At 32.1% G+C, this 24,933-nt stretch overlaps 1 protein-coding gene across 5 annotated transcripts; it reads left to right on the forward strand.

Moving 5' to 3' along the window:
• The first annotated feature begins 1,223 nt into the window (after positions 1-1,223).
• Positions 1,224-8,898, forward strand: LOC109792967 (pre-rRNA-processing protein ESF2). Of its 5 annotated transcripts, none has more exons than XM_083067976.1 (10): positions 1,276-1,371; positions 1,470-1,527; positions 3,136-3,223; positions 4,673-4,948; positions 5,771-5,834; positions 5,957-6,024; positions 6,414-6,503; positions 6,580-6,710; positions 8,309-8,434; positions 8,573-8,898. In XM_083067976.1, exons 4-10 carry the CDS (start codon positions 4,720-4,722, stop codon positions 8,588-8,590), a joined length of 726 nt encoding a protein of 241 aa, XP_082924102.1. In that variant the 5' UTR covers positions 1,276-1,371; positions 1,470-1,527; positions 3,136-3,223; positions 4,673-4,719; the 3' UTR covers positions 8,591-8,898. The 5 variants fall into 5 exon arrangements, with proteins under 5 accessions (XP_020208012.2, XP_020208013.2, XP_020208014.2 ...); XM_083067978.1 differs by having other exon boundaries at positions 4,709-4,948; XM_020352423.3 differs by lacking the exon at positions 1,470-1,527 and having other exon boundaries at positions 1,224-1,371.
• The last annotated feature ends 16,035 nt before the right edge of the window (positions 8,899-24,933 follow it).

Here is a 24,933-nt window from a genome sequence, read left to right on the forward strand (position 1 = left end):
TAATAAAATTATTAATTTATTTTCTTTTAGTGTCCTCTAAATTTTTACATTCATTTAAAAAAAAAATATTTTATATGTTAATTTGAATTAATTTAACGAAGTATCATATGATTTTTAATTTTTTAAATTTTTTTTATAAATTTGATCTATACACGAAAAACTTTTTAATTTAACAATTAAATTCTTAAAAATTTGATATAGAACATTAATTATTAAATAGAATAAATCTATCAAGACTTACTCTTGAAGTAAATAATTTTTTTCTTCATTAAAAATGAAGATAATTTTACCACAAAATAAAAAACAATTAAACAATAAAATAAAATTAATTATTAATATATTTATTATATTAGATATAACAACATAATTAAAATATAATTAATAATATATATTTTATAAAATTATTAATATTTTATATATAAAAAAGAATGAAAAAAATTTTAGTGGGGGCACTATGATTAACTTGAATCTGTCCCTGCACATGCTTGTGGTGAAATGTTAGTTTTGTGTATCCTCTTCCTTTACTTCAGGTTCTACTTTTTCAAGAACAGGTTGTTGTTGTTGAGGTACATCGTTAATGACTTCAAAGAAAAATATTATGTCATTTCATCCTTTACTGTATAGTGTCAATTTGGTAGTAAGTGATTCACTCTAGTTTGAAATGAAATAAAATCTGCTATCATTGTCTTTAGTGATACATTGCATTGACCTTAATAATACAATGTATAGTCTAACTGTTTAGCAATTGAAGTTATCAATTTCCATGGATAATATTACCAAATTCAGTGTTTGAAATGTTTTGTACCTCAGGTCTTTTTCCTTCCATGACTGTAAACTATAATCATTGATCGTTTATGCTTAGCAGTCTGGAACCAGAACGACCCGTTCTGAAACTAGAACGGGTCGTTCTAGTTGCATTATTAGTGTGTAAATTTTGCACCTAGAACGGGCTGTTCCGAATGCAAAATTAACACATCAAAAGTGTAAGCAGAACGACCCGTTTTGGTTCTGGGTGTTTTCAAAAAAATTGGCATCCACATGGCATCCACCTATGCATCTACATGGCATCCATGTGGCCACACAATTAACTTCGTTTAAGTAATTTGAACGGAAGTCCCAAATTGAAACTAATTAATTTATTAGAGACCAAATTGGGACTAATTAATTTATTAGAGACCAAATTGAGACAAAAAATAAAACTAGGACTAAATTAAAACAAATAATTATTATAAGGGACCAAAACATGTTTTTAACCGTATAAAAATCTACGAACCCTAGTCTTCAATATCACTCCGCATTCTCGCTCTATCGCTCAGTCTGTTTAGTTGCGGCTGAGGATTTCTGAACGAGCGACCTTCGTTCCTCGCAAAGGTAGCATCCTATGCTCTTGTCTCGTTGATTCGATCCATGCATGGTTTTTCTTTGCGATGATGTTTCTTCCGTTTGTGTTTTTCTGATTCGAATGTTAGGTTGTTTGGTATGCGGTTCGGTTTTTGAGCCTTTGCTTTGCTTTTGTGCCGATTAATTGTAAGGGGTTTTCAAATTTTCGTGTTTTCTGTCGTTGAATCTTGTTCATGTGTTCACAGATCTGTTGGATTTGTGTTATGAGTATGGGATTCTGTTTATTCTTTATGAGCTTATGATGTTTTTGGCTCGTTTATTATGGATCTGTTATGACGTTTTTTTTATAGTTTGTTTACATGATGAAGCTGTTCTTTTGTGTTGTTGATTTGTTTATGTATTCGTCTATGGTTCTCTTTTTTCTTAAGGTTTGATATCATTTAGCTTGTTTGCTTTGTCTTTATAAATGATACATGCGTAATATTTTATTATGTATGCTAACGTTTTTTTTGACGAAATATTTTAACGTATTTGGATTTAGTTGATGTGTTGTTTATTTATTTCAAATTTTTATGGATCCTTTGAATTGTGTTGTTGATTTTTTAAGAGTTTGTTTTTGTTTCTTCTTTATTGTAAACATTGTGGATAGGATTCTGTATGTTGCTAGAGATTGATTCGTCTGTTAGATATGATTTTGCTTGGCTGGTTTTCTTTTTTTGGTTATTTTTAATGTTTATTGAGTTGTAATTTGTTTTTATATGTTTGTCTATGTTTTTGCTAAGTAGAAAATGCTGTAGCTAGAATTCAGTATGCTGTGATGGGTATGCTGTTATTGTTACAAATTGATTTATCTTTTGGATATGATTCATATGATTCTTCTTGGTTTATATAAATACAATAAATTAATAAGTAATTTGATATATTTTTTTTATAATTTATTATTTTAAAAAAAAGAGTATCTTTGATTAGAAAAAAATAATGGATTTAATATTATTAAGATAAGATATATAAATAAATAAGTAATTTAGTTTATATATATATATATATATATATATATATATATATTGAAAAATGTATTTAAGATTGAATGAAAAATACAATAAGAGATTATTTTGAATTAAGATTAAGATTAAAAAAGTTTTATTATAACATCTTCTCACTCAACTAGAGTTTTACTATTTTTTTTAAGTAAAATAATCTTTTATCTAATTAATTTCTATTTAATTTGATAACAAAAATTATGGCTTAAAATTAAGATTATATGTGTATATAGCTCTAAGAAAATATATAAATAATAATATATTTACAAAAATAATATTTGGGATAATATATTTGTTTGTATAAATTAGAATAATATAAGACACATGTGAATATAAAATTATTACTATATATACTTTTAAATAAATATTCTAACATATTATGTAAAATAAAAATATACTAAAATTAAAATAATATAAAAAAATAATATTATAACATATGCAATCATATATAGTGATAAAAAAAAGAAAATAATATATACAAGATTTTGGAATATCTTTTTTATCATTATAATCTTTTTTTATTGATTAAAAAGAAATACAATTATTTATAACATTTAAAATGTCAGGTTATAAAAAAAATAATATTTAATTATGGTTAAAACATATTTGGTCTCTTATAATATTTTTTTGTTTTAATTTAGTCTCACTTCAATTTTTAGTTTTAATTTGGTCCCCAATAATTTAAATTATTACAATTTGGTACTTCCGTCCAAATTATTTAAATAGAGTTAACGGTTGGCCACGTGGATGCCAGGTGGATGCTAAATTTTTCGAATTCTGGTTCTAGAATGGTCTATGACCATAGCTCACGGTTGTGAATTGTGCAAGGAAAAAAATCCAAGGTACAAAGCATTTCAAACACTAGATTTGGTAATATTGTCAATGGGGATTGATAATTTCAATTGCTAAACATTTAGATTATACAGTGTATTATTAAGGACGATGGAGTGTATTACTAAGGACAATGGTAGCAGGTTTATTTCACTGTTAGTCAAACTGGAGTGAACCACTTACTACCAAATTAACACTATACAGTCAAGGATGAAACGAAACGATGTTTTCTCTTAAAGTCATTAACGATGTACCCCAACAATAATATCCTGTTCTTGTGGGCGTACAACCTGAATTTTTGTGGTTTAGGGTTTATTTTCAGCATTACCCAGATGATTTCCTTTCTCAATAATTTCTTTGAACTTTTTTAGTATATGTTATGTTCTGAACTTTTATTTCCAGTTTCTGAACCATGTTTCTGTCTTTAAATATATGATATGTTATGAATTTTTATTTTTAATTTTTGAATCACATTGCGGTATTTTGGTCAACGAATGCATGAAGTTGGCGTTCTGGAACGGGTCGTTCTGGAGAACGGCCCATTCTGGAGAACGACCCGTTCTAACACCAGAACGGGCCGTTCTGGTTTCAGAATGGCCCGTTCTGATGCACTCATGATGTGTTAAATTTGCATTTGGAACGACCCATTTCAGTTGCAAAATTAACACATAACATGTGCAAGCAAAACGGGTCGTTCTGGTTCCCGGTGTATTTATGCAATTTGACATTCACTTATACATCTACGTGGCTTCCACCTGACATCACGTGACTAACAGTTAACTCCGTTTAAATAATTTGGATAAAAGTCCCAAATTGCAATAATTTAAATTATTGAGGACTAAATTGAAACTAAAAATTAAAGTGAGACTAAATTGAAAAAAAAATTATTATAAGAGACCAAATAAGAATTTCAACCTTTAATTATTTTATAATAAATATATAAAATAAATCATTTGTCTAATGTGATAAAGAACAGAGTTTGATTTATACGCATCAATAGTGTAAAAAATTATTTCTTCAAAATGATATCATTATTTTTACAAATAAAAATATAAAATTTATTTAAAATAAAAAGATTTTTTTTCGAAAAAAGAAGAAACTAATAGCATAAGAATATCATTATATCAATAACTATACTTAAAATAAAAATAATTACCTAAAATCAAATTAAATATGATATATATTAGTTTTTTAAATTAAATAAATCATTAACATACATCGTGAATGAAAATATTGGTTGAAGGACTCAAGGCACAAATCTGTAACGTGTGAAATTTTTATTTAATTATTAAAAAACTATTATTATTTTAAAAGTTAAACGACGTCGTTTGGCAAATTAAAATTTTTGAGAAAAGTTGAAGGTGAAGGTGAGTGGTGTGACTAACCCTAGTGCAAGATTCATGCAACAAAATCCCTTCTCTGTTCAAATCTGTTATGTAAAATTTATTTTGTTTTTTCAGTTCTTTAAGGCACAGTGTAAATTTTATTGCAAGAAGGTGTTGCTACGATGAATGCTTCGGAGAAAGAAGACACTGAGATTGATGCAACGAAAATCCTATCCAACAGTGAGAATGCTAAGTTGAAGAAGAAGAAGAAGAAGAAAGTGGCGTCGAATGATGCAGATAAGCGCGGTGTGTGCTATTTGAGTCGAATCCCCCCTCACATGGACCATGTCAAGCTTCGCCACATTCTCTCTCAGTTCGGAGACATTCAGAGAATTTTTCTCGCTCCTCAAGGTCTCCCTCTCTTTCTCTCTCTAAAATCTTCGTACTACTCTTTTATTTTCAGGCAAGCTTGATTTTAGTGTGTTTATACAAATGTTTTTTAATTTATTTTTATTAAATTTCAACATTTATTTTGATACTAATATTTAAAATTTTAATAGGCAGAATTGCTTGGCATCTCCGCATGTTTAAAGTCATTGGTTATTTTTTTTATTAAGAAATTTATGGTCAACAGGTTAGAAATCAATTTAGACTTGAAAGTTTAGGGCATGTTGAGCTCTCCACAAAAAAAAATAATAACGAAAAATGAAATATGATTCTTTGAGTTAAAACTAGCTTATACCGGGGAAGCTAATGTAATATGAGAATTTTTACAAATTTACTTTTGTACAAGTTAATTTTAGCTTTTGGGGAAGCTTATTCTAGTTTCTTTTCTTCAAATTTTCTTCTACTATAAGTGTTTTTAGAGATGTAGGTTATGCAAACTGAATCTTAATATATCACCTTAGATGTGACTTTGGAGGAGGTAAGTATAATTTTAGTATAAAGATTTTTAAAATGTCATCTAATTAGAAATTATCGTCAGCATGACAATCTAATATATTAGTGGATGATATTGTTAAAAAAGAAAAATCTTAACACTTTTAATGTGTTTAATTAAATTCTAAAAATTTAAAGTTTATCATATATGACATAATGACAATGGTGATTGTATGAGTGTAAAAAAAAACTCTATACTATCATAGCATTGTAATTAAGGTTTTAAAGGTATATACTATTTGCTTATTTTGAGTTTTGTTATGGTTGAGATTTTTTTATATTTGAATTTTTCAGATCCTAATGCCCAAGTGCGTGTTAAGCGGTCCCGTGGATCCCGTGACCAAGCATATTCAGAAGGGTATTTATTTAATTTTTATTTGTTTTTGACTTTTGATTGTAGTTTTTCAAATGGTTACTGAATTTTTTTGTTGTTTGTAGTATTTGAATTTTTTATAATTGGATTTTTCTGTGACTGTGTAGATGGGTTGAATTCGGTAATAAAAATGTTGCTAAGAGGGTTGCCAATATGTTAAATGGTGAACAAATAGGTATGTGTTTGAACCTTGTATTATTGTCTGATGCCCGTTGCTCTTTGTTCTTCATTTTTAAATGAAAATTGTCATGTTCTCTCCCAGATTCTAGAATATTAGTATATCTCATGCATTGGCCATTTCTATTCTTGTATGAATTTTGTGAAAAAGAATGATATGGTGTTTACTTGTTGTGGTAAGATTATATACTTGTAGTGGCAATATTTGTTGTTTCTTATCCAATTTTTAATGGGAATTGTAATGTTGTCCTGTAAACTCTAGGATTTTGGTTTTATTCTTTAGATATGGTGTTCATATTGGTTTCTGCTTGATGTAGCAGGGTATTCATGTTTTCTGCCTGTATTAAATTGGTTTTCATGTTTCTGATTTGTATCATTTGTCTCCAGGTGGAAAGAAGAGATCATCTTTCTACTATGATCTATGGAATATTAAGTACTTAAGTAAGTTCAAGTGGGATGATCTGACCGAAGAACTAGGTAAATGGTGTATGATCAGTGTCTTATTTTTATTGGGGAAACTTAAACAGATTATGCTAAAATAATCATGTTACAGCCTTAAAGAAAGCTACTCGGGAGCAAAAGCTGGCTGTAGAACTTTCTGCTGCCAAGAGAGAAAGAGATTTCTATCTGTCCAGAGTTGATCAGTCACGTGCTTTGGATGCAATAGAGGAGCGATTAAAGAAGGTATGTTACATTGCTATGTCTACACATGTTAAAGATTTGAAAGTAAATTAGGTGTACCATGCCATTATTATATTCAGTTTAGATATTTTGGAGGTATCTACTCTGGGCGTTTAAAAACTACTTCTTGGTTTGAATGAACAAGAAATGCGTAGTTCTCTCTAATCTTCATTTATAGATCAACATTTCCTGCATTTTTCTTGGTTGGTTCAATATTTTGTAACATGTTTTTTTTCTGGTATTTGGTGGTATCATATCATATAAGCAGAATAGTAAGAGGGCATTTCCATTAAGAAAACAACTAAGAGGTTTTTTTTTCCGGATTGAACTTGTCAACTTTCAAATATCATGTGTTGATTAATCAATTGGTTGGTCAGAAAATAAGAAAGCATTTTTTGTAGAAGAATTTAAAAATCTCTGCATTAATTAGGGCATGAAATTGAACAAGTAATAAAGCTTACTGTTTGAATTGGGTTTTCTAATTTCAAATATCTTGTTTATTTTACTTTTGGCTTAGAATTGAAATTTCTTACTACAGTTTTAACTTTCAAAGATTTGTAAAAACCCAGTCTTCCATGCTTGCTTGAGTCCTGATATTGTGTTTCCTTTTGGCTTTCATATAACTGTTGTGAGTGACAATTCTGGCAGACCTTAGTATTGCACTTTTACTGCTTTCTTTGCACTTATTGTCTAATCTGATCCATATGGAAATGGAAGACCTTTCTTTTTATATAATTTGTAAAGGTTAACCCAAATTACCTCTAAAATGGTAGTGAGGTGGATGTATTGGATCTTTCTTTTCTAGTCCAACAGTGCATTGCAACTGATACTTATTTTTGACTAATACTTGGGACTGTAAGACAATATTTTCTGTTGTGAGACTTTGAATCAAGCCTTCTATTGGGAGACAACCTAAGAATGAAAATGGTGGATAAATTAAATAAATCTAATTTTGAGAACAAGAGTAATTAAATCATTAACATTAGCTTTGGAATCTTGTGCAAGTTTTAAATGTTGGTTTTTGACTTGATAACAACACACTTTTGTGTTTTAAGAAACTCTACTGCTACCGGTTTTTAATAATTTCAGTTTTACTCCTTATTTGCCAGATTAAAACTTAAATGCTTACTCCTTGATAACATTTTATATCATAATTGCCAGATCTGTCTCATCTTCACAATTCCCAAACAATTGTGTATTATGAATTTATGATCCTCTTTTATTTTGTGGTCCACTACATTTTCTTAATCATTGACCTGTATAACTTGTTCTTATTTGAATTATTATAACTACTTAAAACTAAGGTAAATTAACAAGCTATGTAGCTACAATTGTCTTCTGTAATGGGAGAACTTATTTTAACTCCTTGAAGCCACAACATATTCTTTAATTATAATGCATTTGTTGATGGTTATGTGGTGTTTTTTGCTTATGATTTTTATACTGTCTTATATAATTAGCTTCACAAATATGGTAATGGAAAGTTGGTTAATGATGTCTACAGTGGTTTCTTTTCATATATATTTTTACAAATTTCAATGAATAATATGTATATTGAGGAATCAGTTCATACTGACTTCATTTCATTCTGGCTTTCGCAGAAGTCAAAGGTTCAACAAGAATCATTCCAAGTGGCAAAAGTGGTTCGTCATTTCCCTCAGACAAAGCCAATAGCTGCTGACAACAAACAAAATAAAACAGAGCTCTCTGATGATATACTGGATGCTGTATGTATCAATATCATTATTTGAAAATTATTGGGGTCTCATTTTGTTTTCTCATTTTTCTCCTTTCCTTTTGTAACATAATGTTTGAAGTCATTAGTTTTTATTTTTAATTCAAGGTTTTCATTATGTCTCTTGCAGGTATTTGGGGGCTCGTAATCCATATATCGATGATACCTTCAACATCAGGAGTCAAAGAGTACGTTATAGGTTATATGATAAAATCTTTGTTGACATGGCCATATGAGGACTACTTGTGTGCCTTGTTGGTATGTTGAGGTGACAGGTTCAATGGTTGAATTACCCATTTGGTCCTGTGTCTAAATTTTGACCTTGTATCTAAAATTTTTATGCAGTAGTCTTTGTTGAGGATTGTAAGTAACTTCAATAACTTTAGGTATTCTGATACCACCATAAAATTGAAAGTGAAGTGATAATATGAAAACCACCATAAAATTGAAAGTGAAGTGATAAAATGAAAACCGTCAAGAAATTCCTAGCACTTAAATTGCTAGAAATTTAAGAACAAAGATGCTTTTGGCACGCACCATTACTAAAGTAGTGTCTGACAAAATGCATAAAGTATTGATATATGTTGAAATATGTTTGATTATCTCTTTTGTCATATATGAAATACAACATGAATCTTTAGTGTTTGACAAAATGCATAAAGTATTGATATATGTTGAAATATGTTTGATTATCTCTTGTCATATATGAAAATAAAATACAATATGAATTTATATCCAAACTGTGAAAACGATATGAATTAATATCTAAATCTTTCAACATCAATTTGGACGATTACCTTGAGACACGCAAGGTCTTCTACAAAATGGAGTTTAGAAATTTGTAAAGTTGCTCCCCTCTCTCTTTAAAAAAAATGTATTATGATAAAATATATTTGTTATTTTAAATATATAACTATTGAATAAACATTTAGCTTATTCTTTAATTGATTCTACTTGTTTTAATTGTTATAATTGAGAAATTACTTTTAGTCATGTAGATGGTAAAACAATAAACATAAGAACAAGATAAAAGGTAAATTTTTCATTAAGTGTTCAATTTTATTGAGATTGATTAAAAGTTGATATATATTTTATGTTGATAAATTTTATGATTTTAAAAAAATATATATTTATAAGTTACATAAACGATATGACGTATTTAACAGGTTGTTTAATGTTTATTAAATTTATCAGTTAAAATAAATTGTCTCTTTTTCATGGTTGTGAATCACGGTATTGACTAAGGGATAAAAATTCTGTTCATATAGAAACTATTATGTAGAGTTTCCTCATGTTTATATATGGAATAAAACGAAAAGTGTGCATAATTTCAAAAATCAAATAATTAATTAAAATCTTTTATTTTTATGCTACAACGATTTTGAAGTGGCGAGTTGATAAACTACGTACATTTTTCTCATTTTGTAATGTAACATTGGTCTGGTGTCACATTTCAATTAATGCAATGTTTCCCTTCTTCAAATTGATTACATAATATGGTTACGGTAATTTGTAAATATTGCACTTTTTTTGGGGATGGTTATTGAATAAATGATGTATTATCATGAAGCTGAAATAATCTTAAGGCATGCATGTTGATATTATTTGACGAAGGAAATATTAAGTGTAGTGTTTTATTGTAATATGTAGTATGCTGTCAGATGACATACGGCACTAGACCCATGCAACTTTCTAGAATGTTTATTACTTTAGAAAAAAAAATGCAAATTTTAAATCAAAATAAAGTATAAAAAAGTTAAATAATAGTCTGCTGTGCTGAAGTTCATCAAGTGCATATTTAATTAAATGTGTGTTTCAACGAGGAATTTTAGAAATTTAATAAAAATGAAATTCTTAAAATTTGAATTATTTTGATTTTAATTTTTTATCATTTTTTAAATATTTTGTTTGAATAAGTTAATTTAAATTTCTTAAATTTTAGATTTTTACTTTAAATATGATAATTTGATTTTCATCATGGTTAAAATTAATTTTAAATAAATAAATAAATATATATATATATATATATTGAGGATTTAAGATTAAATTATATAAAAAATAAATATTATTTATTTTTTAAAATATTTAATAATTTTAAAAATTGAGATAATATTTAATAGTTTTAAAAATATTTTTGAATATTTAATAATTAAAAGATAGGAGAGAGATAAAAGATATATAGGTAAGATAAGTAAGAAGAAATATGAAGAAAATTCAAATTATTATTATTTTTGGGAGAATTCAAAATTCTACTATTCTAAAGAATTTCATAAATGTTTGAACTTTAAATTCTTTGTAAATTCTACATCCAAATAAAACATTTCCTTACAAAGTATTTGAAATTCTTCAAAAAAAAAAATTTGCTTCATTTAAATTTCTAATCCAAACACATTTTAATAAGTGTATTTTAATATAATTATTTATTTTATTAACTTCATTAAAATGACTTGTTTTACAAGCATTAAAGTGACTTTTAAAAAATGATTATTTCTAAGAAGAATGATACAGCATCCGAAGAAAACATATTCCGAATGATTATAAAATATTAATTTAAATTATAAAATATTAAATTAAATAATTATTTTATAATAAATTTATTAAAAAATATTAATATTTTAATGTTTGAAGGGTGATTCAGAAGACGAGTTAGAGGATGTATCATTACTCTATTTCTAAGAAAAATGATACAACATCCAAAGAAACATTCCATATTAATTTAAATTATAAAATATTAAATTAAATAATTATTTTATAATAAATTTATTAAAAAATATTTATATTTTAACATTCGGAGGGTAATTTAGAAGACAAGTCAAAGATATATCATTACTCTATTTCTAAACATGAAGCTATTTCGAACACCCACCGAGTTTTCAAATTGGGTGATGGTAAAATATGCAACATTAATATTTCAGCCTTGTCCCTACACAAGATAAATTCTTTTTTTGTTCATCTCTGGAGTATCCACCGCCGATAGCAGTGATTAATCTCCTCGCTACGTTGGAGGCACCTCAAAGGGTGGGATAGCTGGCTCCAAGATTTAACGTGACTGCATACACAAGACAAGATTCGAACCCCTGACCTTGCTTAAGGGTAGATCAACCCCTACCCCTACACAAGATAAATGTTTGTTTATGTATAATTAATTTATAATAAATAAATTTTTTTAAATATACGAGCGTAAAAATAAACACGTTGTGCATCTGCGTAGTTTTTAATAAATAAATAAATAAATAAGTTGCTTAAACTGATCTTCCATTTTTTTTTTCTGAAATAAATAAAAATAATAGAAGTTACAATATAATGAGTGGGTTTATAATAGAAAAATAAGTAATTTGATATTACTTGCATGGATAAAAATGTCATAAATAATATGTATAACAAAAGGCATTATTCCCGTTATATATTGTTATTTATTGTTATAAATTATATTATTATTAAATTTTATCATAAATAAACATTTTAAAATATGAAAAATTTTAAAAATATAGATTATATTTATTTATAATAAATAATTTAAATTATGATAAACAATATTTTAACTATTTACAATTTTTTTTTAAATATTAAAATTCGATTTAGATATCAGGTTTAATTATTCATATAATCTTTGTATTTGTAGTATTTTTACTATTTGATCCTTATATCTAGAAATTATACATTTTAGTTCTTACACATTCTTTTATTTACATTTTGATCTATATTGTGAAATCCCCTGACGTTATTAATAGTAGGGTGACATGGCATTGATATATCTGAGAGTGATGTTTTAATCTCTATACTTGCACTAATTTTACACTAATTCCTATAACTAGAAATTTTATATTTTAGTCTTGTACGAGCAATTTTTTTTTATGTTTCAGTCCTTTTCATCAATTCTCAAGTTAATTTTAGATTTTTTAACACTTATAAAATTGAAACTATTGGTGTAAAATTGTCAAGAATTTGAAAACATGTTTCCACCATGTGCTATCGTCAAAAGCGATTCTCAACAAGTCCCTCTCTTCAAAACATAATTCATTAGGGTGAAACATGTTAGCTAGAAAACGGTGTACCATACTAATGGGGTGTATGTACCCAAAAAATTTGTTCAAATGTGCCCAAAAATAATACTGATGCGCATTCCATATCATAAAGGAGGGCATGTGTAGTTTCAACGAGGTGTCAATGTTTGTATTCGAATAAGTCATTATGTTGGGAAGTGTATGATGAAGTGGCTAAATGAGAAATTCCATGTTTTTTTAGGGAAGGTCTAAGTTTAATAAATTTTTTCCCATTGTAATTGTATAAGGATATAATTTTGGTCTCAAATTTGTTTTCAACTAATGATTTAAAGGTTGGAAAAGTTTGAAATACATCGGATTTTTATTGTATTGGATATAATCATACATATTTATAAAAGTGATCAATGAAAATCACATAGTAAAAATGTTCATATATTGATTCAATTGAAGTGGGACCCCACACATCAAATAATACAATTTCAAGAGATTTTGAACTAGATATAGCAGACTTGAGGAATAGAAGTTGGTGACATTTACTTGCTAGATAATTTGTGCAAGAGACTTTGGGACATAGGTCAATGAAAGAACATGCTTCGGGACTTTGAGATGAGGGTGACCAAGACAATGGTGTCACAATTGTTAGAAAAGATGGCCTAACCAAGAGGGAGGGGTGAATTGGTTACTTAAAAAAAATTGTTGCAAAACTTTTTTGGTTAAAAAAAAAACTTTTCTAAATCCTTTCAAAGAAGTATATTGATCTATTATTGTACATAAGTAGGCATGGCAATCTAACCCGCCCTCGTGGGTACCCGCTCGAACTCGTCCCAATTTAGACGGGGAAAACCCGTGTTTATCGGATTCGGGTTTGGATTTTCCCCGATTGATAAAATCAGGGACGGGGTGGGGACCCGCCCCGCCCTGCCCCCAGTCCGCTTAATAATATAATTAAAAAATTATTTATATATATATATATATATATATATAAACCAAAATTCAAAATATTTATATGTAAAAATTTGTATTATTTTACTTTTCTTTTATTTTTTTTAAAAAATTTGTTCATATTTATTTAAAAGAAGAAAAAAAAAGAAGAAAAAAAAAGGTAGGAGCGAGGGTGGGGATAGGGCAGGGAAACTCGAACCCCGCCGGGAACGAGGATAGGTACCTAGATTTTACCCCAGCTGATATCAGGGGCGGGGACGGGGGCAATTTAAATCTGCGAGGGCAGGGGCAAGGAACGTAAAACCCGCCCCGTTGCCATGTCTATACATAAGATACTAAGTTCAATTTTAATGCAAGTCCCAAATCACTCAATTCTACATGCAATGTTTATGCCTTATCACATATAACAACAAGCATAAAAACTAAATTGCAAGAATGTAAAATCAAGTATAGGGAGAGAGAAAAATGCATAGCCAATTTATACTAGTTCAACTACATCCACTTGTAATCTACATCCAGTCCCCAATCAACCTGATTGAAAATTTCCACTAATCTTTAATATTAGAAGTTCTATAGTCACAATACCAGATGCAATACACTTCTACACTATTAAAGAAACCACTTCTTACACCCCAAGAAACATTCATTTGTAGCACCCTACTACAAGATTCTCCCTTCATAAGAAACTTACTTAAGAAAACAACTAATATAAAAGTTAAGGAATGAATTCATCTAATGTACAAAATAGGTGAACTAACCAAGTAGTTTATCATTTCGCTTTATGAACATGATGATCAATTCAATTCTTGAAATCTTTCTTGAGATTACCACAAAGGTTAAAGAATATCTTATTGCAAAGAAAAAATCTTTCTCAGAGAGTATTTTCATAAAGGATCAAAGAATAAAGTCTCTTTGTTCTAAGTGTGAAAACTAATATATATAAATTTTCTAACTGAAATAATCGATTATTTACATGGATAATCGATTATTTTGTTCTTAGCAATTTTGGAAATCAACCAATAATAGTTTTATCAATTATTTTGAGTAATAATTGATTATTTTAGAAATAAGCTTCTAAAATAATCAATTATTTTACTGAATAATCGATTATTACAACAACTGCTCCTTAAGCTACTAAAAAATGAAGCAAATAATCGATTATTACTTGAAATAATTGATTATTTTAAGTGAAAACTCAATATCTTTATCTTTTATACCATTTCTCTTTACGAATCAATCCTAAAACTTATTTTAATCATCAATCATCATCTACATAGAGATAAAAGGCTAAGTTACTTACCAAGCACAAAGCATCCAAGCAACAAGGCTTAAAAACACACAAAACAAGATACAACTTGCATTCTTATTTATCAAGAGGCTCAAAACTCAAAACAAACTACAAGTTGTTCTCTTATCCTTCAAAAGGCTTATTTGTAGTCATCAAAACCAACTAAGACCATGTCTTCATCTTGATCTTGATCAACGACAATTTTATTGAAGGATGACTATGGACATGGTGAATTATTGGAGATGACATAGAAAGTTGCATCTTGTACACCTGATCTATAGTCTTTCCTTATAGAAGAATTACGCCTATTGTCATACTTTTTACCTCAAAAATTGCAAAGGGAAAAATTCAACCTAGACTAAATTAGTTTGTATAATTGAGAAATAAATGTAAGATTTTGTGTGACAAAAGGAACATGTGTAACAACCCAATTTTCACAGATTGTACGATGGCCTAAAGCCCAATAAGGGTTATGTAGTAGCCTAAAATGGGTCGTTCCCAGATTGGAACGGGTCATTTCAAACTACTAAAACAAGGGTGATTTAGTAGCTCAGAACGGGCCGTTCCAAAATACAAAAATTGTCTACAAATTTTAGATGGGAACGGGGCGTTCCAATCCACCAAAAAGGTCTATAACCCTAGTTGGGAATGTGTCGTGCCAGATATGGCCGTTATAGGTTAAATGCAACCCTAGAATGGGTCGTTCTAGTTTAAGAACGGGCCATTCTGGATGTGAAATTTTACACATGCCGTCAGAGTCCAGAACGGGCCGTTCTAGCGATGCCTGATGCCTATAAATAGAGCACTTTGGCACTCCCAAAAAGCACACCTTTTAGTTCTGACTTCTTTCAGTTCTGACTTCTTTTCCTTCTACATTCTCTGAAGACCGAAGGAAACCCAGAGGAGGAGACCAACCAGATCCTGCTCTAGTTTCAGTTACTGCTTATCGAGGTACGGGGGAAAAGGGAATTATTTATATATGGAGTTACATGAGAGAATTGGGTAGAGAAAGAGTCCTTTAGACTTATGGGTAATTTTATAATTATTTTTTTTGAGGAATTGATGATCCCATTAGATTTTGTATGTATTGAGGATTAGAAATATATATTTAATTTGTGAAAATGATGATATGGGAGAGAAAATGAAATTGTAGAAAAGTGCCTGTGAGTTAGGTTTTGGAAAAATTGGGAGTTTTACTATTTGATTTAATATTGTATTAAATTGGTGAATTTATTGGGTTTTATATTAATTTATAAATATTATTATATTATTGTTATAGATGTGTATTCATGGTGAATTGCTTGATAGGTATGTGAATCATTGTATTGTGTGAACTTATCTGTATGTAATATGGAATTTGAGTTATCAAATAAGATGTGTGGAATGTGAATGAGATGTGATTGTGGATCCTCGTACTGATGACCAGGGGTGAGCACGACCCTAGGCTGCTAAAAATGGTAGCGTGACCTTGGCACAGTGTTATGTCAGGGGTGAGCACGACCCTAGGTTGCTAAAAGGGTAGCGTGACCTTGGCACAGTGTTATGTCAGGGGTGAGCACGACCCTAGGCTGTAAAAGGGTAGCGTGACCTTGACATAGTAAGATTTGTGATGATTGTGATTGTGATGTGATTGTGATTCCTCACACATATGACCAAGGATGAGACGATCCTGGGTAAGTGATGCTACAGGGATGGCGTGCCCCTGGCATAGTGTGGGATGAGTGAGACAATTAATACGTATCACTTATGTCTAGAGTGGCACGACCTTGAAGTGGCATGACCATTGACATAGTGTTAATTGCAAGATTTGTGATAGGTTGGTGTGATTGTGAAATTGTGATGTGAATATGATGCATGATTGATAGAATTAGAATGTATGGATATGCTTGTAAAGACTTCATTAATTGATGAGTTATGATAAGATTATGTTGTGTTTTTCCTTGTGTTCTTTACATATAGATGTTTTCTTTTCTCACCGTATAATTTGTAGATGTTTTAGGTGAGGAAGATCTGGCTTTGAGTGACATCTAGAATGTCAACTATTAAATTGTGGGTGTGCTCTGGTATTGTGACATCAGGGCAGAGAATTTCTAGGATATGGAATTTTTATATGAATTTGAAGTTGTAGTTATTATTTTTTATAAAAAAAAGTTGTAAACTCTTATATTTTGTTTTCCAAATTTTATTCATGTTGGACATTGAAGATCATTTGTGAAGGTTTTTATGTGAACCCTTTTACCAATACGTTAAAAAATCTTATTTCCTTAATTTAATTACATTATTACGATATATGTGTTGGGGTAGTAAGGGTGTCACAACATGCAAAAAATTTGATAGACTAAGAGGAGTGAGAAGGGTGGGTAATTTATTTGAGCCATGGTGTTTAGTGTGAAGTTGATTTGTGCCAATGTAGTCATTAGAGAAAGAGAGGTCACGTGATGAGAAGCTATAGATACTACAAGAAAAATGTATTTAACAAAGGTTATTTTTTGTCTTACCTAGGGTTTAAACCCCTGTTAAGTGCATTACTCGTGGTTAATCATTCATCTGGGAAATTGATTGTGACAAACTTGTCACTGGCAGTTTATATGAACTTTTAGAAATGTACATCTTACTTGGGGTTTTAAAATTCCCATAACTTACTTTGGGTTACTAACCAATGTTAATACAATACTTATTTCCAACGATTTAAACCCCCAAGACTTATGATTTTGAAACCCCTTAGACTTAAGGTGGGTTTACAAACCCCCATAAGTACCAAATTTTTTTTTAAAATATTAAGGATTTATCATTAATAAAAATATAAAATACAACTTTATCATAACATAAAGAAAACATTATACATGACATGAAAAAAAAAATTAATTAAAGCTAAAAGCAAGTTTATTACCTACCAAAATGTTTATGTTTCCTTGACTTTTTTTTTCTTATACATGATTTCATCTACATAACATTAAATGTCTCAAAATTTAATATTTATAATAACATTTATTAATTTTATATTATATAATATATTAAATTTATTTAAATATTCAAAATATTATAACAAACTCTTCAAACCTAAAAAATAATTAGTGTCTCAATGATTAATTTACTAATTGAATAGTAATAGTAATAACATAAATAAAAAAAGACCCTTTAAAAGTCAATAACTAATTGTTACAGATATTGTACAGATATTGTTGGATACATATATTACATATATTATCCTCACTATCAATTAGGGATATGATTAGATTAGTTTCCATAATATAAGAGATTCATATCTCTATCATTTATTGTATTCACTCTATAAATAAGATTGGTGTGTGTACAATAAGACACACAATTCCTGAATCACAACATGGTATCTAGAGCTTAGGTCTATTCTTTTAGATTTTTTTTTCTCTTCTTGCAGGGGCATTCACCGGCTGCCCACCACCGCCGCCGGCCGACCACCACCGCCGGCCGACCGCCGCCGCCGTCCGACCGATCGCTGCCGACCGATCGCCGCCGCCGTCGACCGCCGCCGTTTGCCGCCGTCGCAGATTTCCGCCACCGCTAATCGTTGCCACTTATATTCGTCTTTCATGGCTGCTTTTACTTCAACTACGACATTTACCAACATTCCTCCGATTCCGTGTGAAAAGTTGACCGGAGCAGCCAATTATACCACTTGGACAGCTGCGGTTCAGCTTTGGTTTCGTGGTCAAGGATGTGCCGACCACTTAACCACTCATTTTTCTGAGATTGCTACCGATCACCGTGAGCAGTGGCAACAAATTGATGCCTCGCTGTGTACGGTTCTTTGGTTTTCTATTGCTCCGAACCTTCAACATTCTTATCAAGCATTTGACACATGTTACGATGTTTGGCACAAGGCCAAGAAAGTTTACGCTAATAATGTTCAACGTCTTTACAACGTCATCACCACTATGATGACCACTAAGCTAGAGAATAGGGACATACAGACATATTTGAGTAAGCTTGACCGTCTGATTGCTGATTACAGTAATTTAATGCCTTACCCCTCTGATGTGGCGAGTTTTGAGAAACAGCGAAACCAATTCTTCATGATTCTTGCACTTGCTAGTCTTCCTCCTGAGCTTGAGTCTGTCCTTAATCAGATTTTGTCTGCCCCTATTATTCCTACATACGACATTGTTAGTGAACAATTGTTGCGTCTCTCCATCTCTCATACTGTTGCTACTCCTTTTGCAACTGCTACAGACTCCTCTGCTCTTGTTTCTCACTCATCTAATCGTGGTAATGGACGTAACGAAGGTCGTGGAAAACAGAAGAGTCGTTGCAATTATTGCCACCTCTTTGGTCATCTTGAAGTCAACTGTCGCAAAAAGGCCCGAGAACAGTCATCATCAGCGAATGTTGCTCATGTGCCTAATACTACCTCCTCTGCCGGCTCTTCCTCTCTTACAGATGTCACTATTTCTGCCTCTGAGTATCAAGATCTTCTTCAGCTTCGAGCAGCTCAACAATCTGCCTCGCTTGCCACTACCGTGGCTCACTCTGGTAATCTTGTAGCCTTTATGTCTCAGTCTCCTTCTCTTGGACCTTGGATTCTTGACTCCGGTGCATCTGATCATATGACTGGTAATCAATCTTATTTTTCTAAATTGTCTTTCTCCGACTCCTTGCCACCTGTTACTCTTGCCGATGGTTCTCAAATTAAAGTTCATGGCATTGGTCAAATTCACCCCTTCCCTCACCTCCCTTTACACTCTGTTCTGTTTGTTCCTGGTTGTCCTTTTAATTTAATTTCCATTAGCAAACTCACCAGTACCCTTGATTTCTCTGTGTTGTTTGTTAATAATTCTGTTCTTATTCAGGATCGGCTTACTGGACAGACGATTGGAGCAGGACATGAGTCTGGGGGATTGTATCGTCTCTCATCACCGATTGCGTGTGTTTCCACCTCTGCTGATCTTGCTCATCAACGTCTTGGTCATCCCAGTTTGGAAAAATTACGACTTTTAGTTCCTAACCTTTCTACTGTTAAAAACATCAGTGTGAGTCATGTCAATTAGGAAAACATGTTCGTCAATCTTATCCATCTAGTGTCCATAAACGTGCTGTGTCACCATTTACCCTGGTTCACTCCGATATTTGGGGACCTAGTCGAGTCTGTTCAACTTTAGGTTATTCTTATTTTGTTACCTTTATTGATGATTTTTCGCGTTGTACATGGGTATTCTTAATGAAACACCGTTCTGATGTTTTTCATATTTTTCAAAGTTTTTTCACTGAAATTACTTCCCAATTTGGTCAATCTATTAAAACCTTACGCACTGATAATGCAAAAGAGTATTTATCTTCAAAATTTCAGTCCTTTCTTTCCTCCCAAGGTATTCTTCATCAGACCTCTTGTGCCCACACACCACAGCAAAATGGTGTAGCTGAACGCAAAAATCGTCATTTGGTTGAGACAGCTCGTACTATTCTCCTTCATCACAAAGTTCCACTTCGATTCTGGGGTGATGCGATTCTTACTGCTTGTTACTTGATTAATCGCATGCCCTCCTCTGTTCTCAGCAATCAAATCCCATACACCATCCTATATCCACAAAAAGATCTCTATCCTGTTCCACTTCGCGTCTTTGGTTGTACATGTTTTGTCCATGATCTCACTCTAGGTAAAGATAAATTTTCTGCTAAGTCTCTCAAGTGTATATTTCTTGGTTATTCTAGACTCCAAAAATGGTATCGTTGTTTTTGTCCACAACTTCAACGCTATATTGTTTCCGCTGACGTTTCCTTCTTTGAGTCATCCTCTCCTTTCCTGTCTGAGGATATTACTAGTCATACTTCTTTGGATGATCAACCTATTATTCCAACTCCGGCTCCGGCTGTAGTCATTGATCCACCACCATTACTTGTCTATCAGCGTAGGACACGTCATCCACAGGTGGTTTCATCTACAACTCCCCCAGCTTCATCTTCTGCTCCAATCGACTCTCTAGCAATGCCTCCTGCACTTGAACATCCTTTGCCTCAGTTACCCATTGCCATTCATAAAGGTATTCGCACTACCCGCAATCCTCATCCTTTATATGCTTGTACTCTTTCCTGTCATCGATTGTCTCCTTCCTACTTTTCTTTTGTTTCTTCTTTGGATTCTGTGTCTATTCCCAAGTCTACAGGTGAAGCTATGGCTGATTCTCGGTGGAAACAGGCGATGCTAGATGAAATGGATGCTTTGCAGACTAGTGGCACGTGGGAGTTGGTACCTTTACCACCTGACAAGTCTACTGTTGGTTGTCGATGGGTTTACACAGTGAAAGTTGCACCAGATGGTAGCATTGACCGCTTTAAAGCGAGATTGGTTGCAAAGGGCTATACTCAAATCTATGGCCTCGATTATGGGGATACTTTCTCCCCTGTCGCCAAGATGACTTCTGTTCGCTTGTTTCTTGCTATGGCTGCCATTCGTCATTGGCCACTACACCAATTGGATATTAAAAATGCCTTTTTAAATGGTGAATTGCAAGAAGAGGTTTATATGGATCAGCCCCCTGGCTTTATTGCTTCCGGTGAGACTCACCTTGTTTGTCGTCTTCGCCGTTCTCTTTATGGCTTGAAGCAATCTCCTCGTGCTTGCTTTGGACGCTTCAGCTCCGTCTTGATTGAGTTTGGTATGACTCGTTGTGAAGCTGACCACTCTGTTTTCTTCCTTCACTCCTCATCTGGACTTTGTATTTATTTAGTGGTGTATGTTGATGACATTGTCATTACTGGTGATGACTCCGATGGTATTTGTCGTCTCAAATCTCATCTTCAACGCCAATTTCAGATGAAAGACCTTGGTCCACTTAGATATTTTTTGGGGATCGAGGTTGCTCACTCCACTTCTGGTATTGCAATTTCTCAACGAAAATATGTTCTGGACATTCTCACTGAGACTGGTATGGTTGACTGTCGCCCTAGTGATACTCCGATGGATCCCAACATCAAGCTTCTTCCTGGTCAGGGGGAGCCATTGGATGACCCAGAAAGATATCGTAGACTTGTTGGCAGACTTAACTATCTTACTGTCACCAGGCCAGACATCGCATTCCCAGTAAGTGTGGTAAGCCAATTCATTAACGATCCTCGTGATAGTCATTGGACTGCAGCAATGCGGATACTCAGATATATCAAGAAGGCACCAGGCCGAGGACTACTATACGAGGATAAAGGCAATTCCAAAATTGTCTGTTATTCAGATGCTGATTGGGCAGGATCACCATCAGATAGAAGGTCTACCTCTGGCTATTGTGTTCTAATTGGAGGCAACCTAATTTCATGGAAAAGCAAGAAGCAAACTATAGTTGCTAGATCCACTGCAGAAGCTGAATATCGTGCTATGGCAGCAGCTGCAAGTGAAGTTACATGGCTACAACAACTTCTCAAGCAACTTCAAATTGGAGACACTCAGGGAACTAAACTCATCTGTGATAATGAAGCTGCTCTCCACATTGCCTCCAATCCAGTCTTCCATGAGCGGACTAAACACATAGAAATAGATTGTCATTTTGTAAGAGAGAAAGTGCTCTCAGGAGAAATCACCACTGAATTTGTCCACTCTAGTGACCAGTTAGCAGATGTGTTCACAAAATCTCTTAAAGGGCCTCGGGTTGATTATATTTGTAACAAGCTTGGCGTATATGATATATATGCTCCAGCTTGAGGGGGAGTGTTACAGATATTGTACAGATATTGTTGGATACATATATTACATATATTATCCTCACTATCAATTAGGGATATGATTAGATTAGTTTCCATAATATAAGAGATTCATATCTCTATCATTTATTGTATTCACTCTATAAATAAGATTGGTGTGTGTACAACAAGACACACAATTCCTGAATCACAACACTAATTATTCCAATGGAAACAAATTTATTAAGACTGATTTAATGGTCACATTTGTTTTAAGAGTCCCAACATTTGACCTATAAGCATGCAAATAATTATTTATCCTATAAATGCAACATCGTAGCAAAAACCATCAAAAGCACATGTGAAATCAAAAAATTCATAATCTATTACAACTCCAACATAATGTAGGACCAAGAAAGTTGCAAAGTCATACATAACCTATAAAAAATGATAATTATAACTCTAAAAATTATAACTTAAGAGACATGTAGCAAAGAGGCTCCACTACACAATAGAAAAATTTCTGAGGTCCTTGCTCACCACCTTTTATCTCAATAAACTTCATAATAAAATAACCTGAAAAAAAATAGGAAAAAAAACATATTTATTCAAAAATATATCATTGCTTGTGAAATTGACAACTAAACGATAATACCATTATTAATCTATAAATATTTAAAATGAAAATATTTAAATAATTTGTTTTTGTGAACCTTTTGCAACAATTTTTTCATAAGCTATTAATTACAAAACAATGTAACTAAAAATTGTTATATCACATCACCACTAAATTAAAAAGCTCCATAACTATTATGTTAGAACATGCTGGCAACTGACTCCAGTTTGTTTCACCATATCACTTCCTTACAATACTTTACTATATATTTATTTTGAAAAGAAAGTAACCTCTTTTTGACAATAAATGTTATTGTTTAAGCCATTTTTTGTTCAGCATTACAATTATGCACCTATTTTCTTATATATCTCTCTATCAACAACAAAACATTGTTTATGTAGGGAATGCTTAATGAAGACCAGTGACTGCTACTAATTTGATGCCTTTTAAAAACATCCATAATAATTTATACACAGTTGTCATTTCATAGAAAAAAGAATCCAAGATCTCCATCAAATCTCCAACTAACCAATAATGCAAAAGTTGGTGGCAGTAGCATATTTGATGTTTTCAACAACAAAGTAATTGATGAATAAACACTTTTAAAATTGGATATGTACATTATGACAGGTTGTTCATGTTAACTCAATTGTGTTGGAAAATCTTAAATTTCTAGAGATTCCGAGATATCCGAGATATCCGAGATATCCGATTTAAGTTATCTGGAATTATTTGATTTATCTTTTGAGTTATTTTGTTTCAGATTAGATAAGATAGTTTTTTGATAAGTTTTGATTTGATAAGATATTTTATTATCTTCTTGTTAGTTCAGTACGTTGTAAAATGGTTATTTAAAGGTCATCTCTTATTCAATAAAAAATACAGTGAGTTGCTACGTTCACCCACAACATTAGTATTACCTCGTCTCTCTTATTTTTTTCTACAAATTGGTATCAGAGCTTTATACTCTGAGTGTCGAGTGTGAGAGGAAAATAGTGTGCGCCTGTGAAGGGGAGGAAAGAAGAAAGAGAGAGTAATGGCGAAGGTTGTTAATGGAATGACCGTACCACAACTGTCAAAGAAAACCAATTATGATAATTGGTGTTTACAGATGAAGACCCTGTTGGGTTCCCAAAGTCTATGGGATATAGTAGAGAAGGGGTTTCAAGAACCCGAGGAGGACGAAGACCAATCTGTGGCTCAGATTGCCGCATTGGAAAAGACACGAGTGAAGGACAAATCGGCATTGTATTTTTTGTACAATGCCGTGGATGAGTCAGGCTTCGAGAAGATTGCAAACGCTGCATCTTCAAAGGAAGCATGGAAGATCTTGGAGGTTGCGCACAGAGGTAATCACCGTGTCAGACAGATCTGACTTCAAACTCTTCGAGGAGAGTTTGAGTGTTTGAAGATGGAGGATAAGGAACAAGTATCCGAGTACATAACTCGGGTGGAGAAGGTGGCTAACCAACTCGAAAGGAATGGGGAGTCAATGCCAGCAAGTAGAATTGTGGAGAAAATCTTGAGATCATTAACAGATGATTTCGAGAGTATCGCATGCGTAATTGAGGAGTCAAAGGACTTGTCAGTCCTCTCAGTGGAAGAGCTCGCTGGGTCACTCGAAGCCCACGAACAAAGGAGGAGGAAGATGAAGAATACACTTGATCAAGCATTACAGGCGCAACTTAATTTGAATGAAACTCGGAACACCCAGGGCCAAACATTAGGAGGCAAAGGACGAGGTGATCATGGAGGACGAGGCAAAGGACGAGGTGATCATGGAGGTGATCAAGGACGAGGTAGAGGACGAGGTGATCATGGAGGTGGACAAGGACGAGGTGATCGTAGCCAAGGAAGTCAGCCGAGGTCCGAGGTGGAATGTTATAAGTGTGGCAAACTCGGCCACTACGCAAAAGAATGCAGATCGGCAAATTGCTACAACTGTGGCAAATACGGTCACATAGCAAAGTATTGCCGAGCTAAAAGCCGAAGTGAAGAGA

This window comes from Cajanus cajan, chromosome 2 (assembly GCF_000230855.2).
Source record: "Cajanus cajan strain Asha chromosome 2, NIPB_CcT2T_4, whole genome shotgun sequence".
NCBI lineage: Eukaryota > Viridiplantae > Streptophyta > Magnoliopsida > Fabales > Fabaceae > Cajanus > Cajanus cajan.

Excerpts from the sequence above, each read along its gene's own strand:
- LOC109792967 (XM_020352423.3), top strand. The coding sequence starts at position 4,720 with ATGAATGCTTCGGAGAAAGAAGACACTGAGATTGATGCAACGAAAATC. Across the intron at positions 4,949-5,770 it reads AATTTTTCTCGCTCCTCAAG|ATCCTAATGCCCAAGTGCGT; the intron begins GTCTCCCTCTCT and ends TGAATTTTTCAG. Across the intron at positions 5,835-5,956 it reads GACCAAGCATATTCAGAAGG|ATGGGTTGAATTCGGTAATA; the intron begins GTATTTATTTAA and ends GTGACTGTGTAG.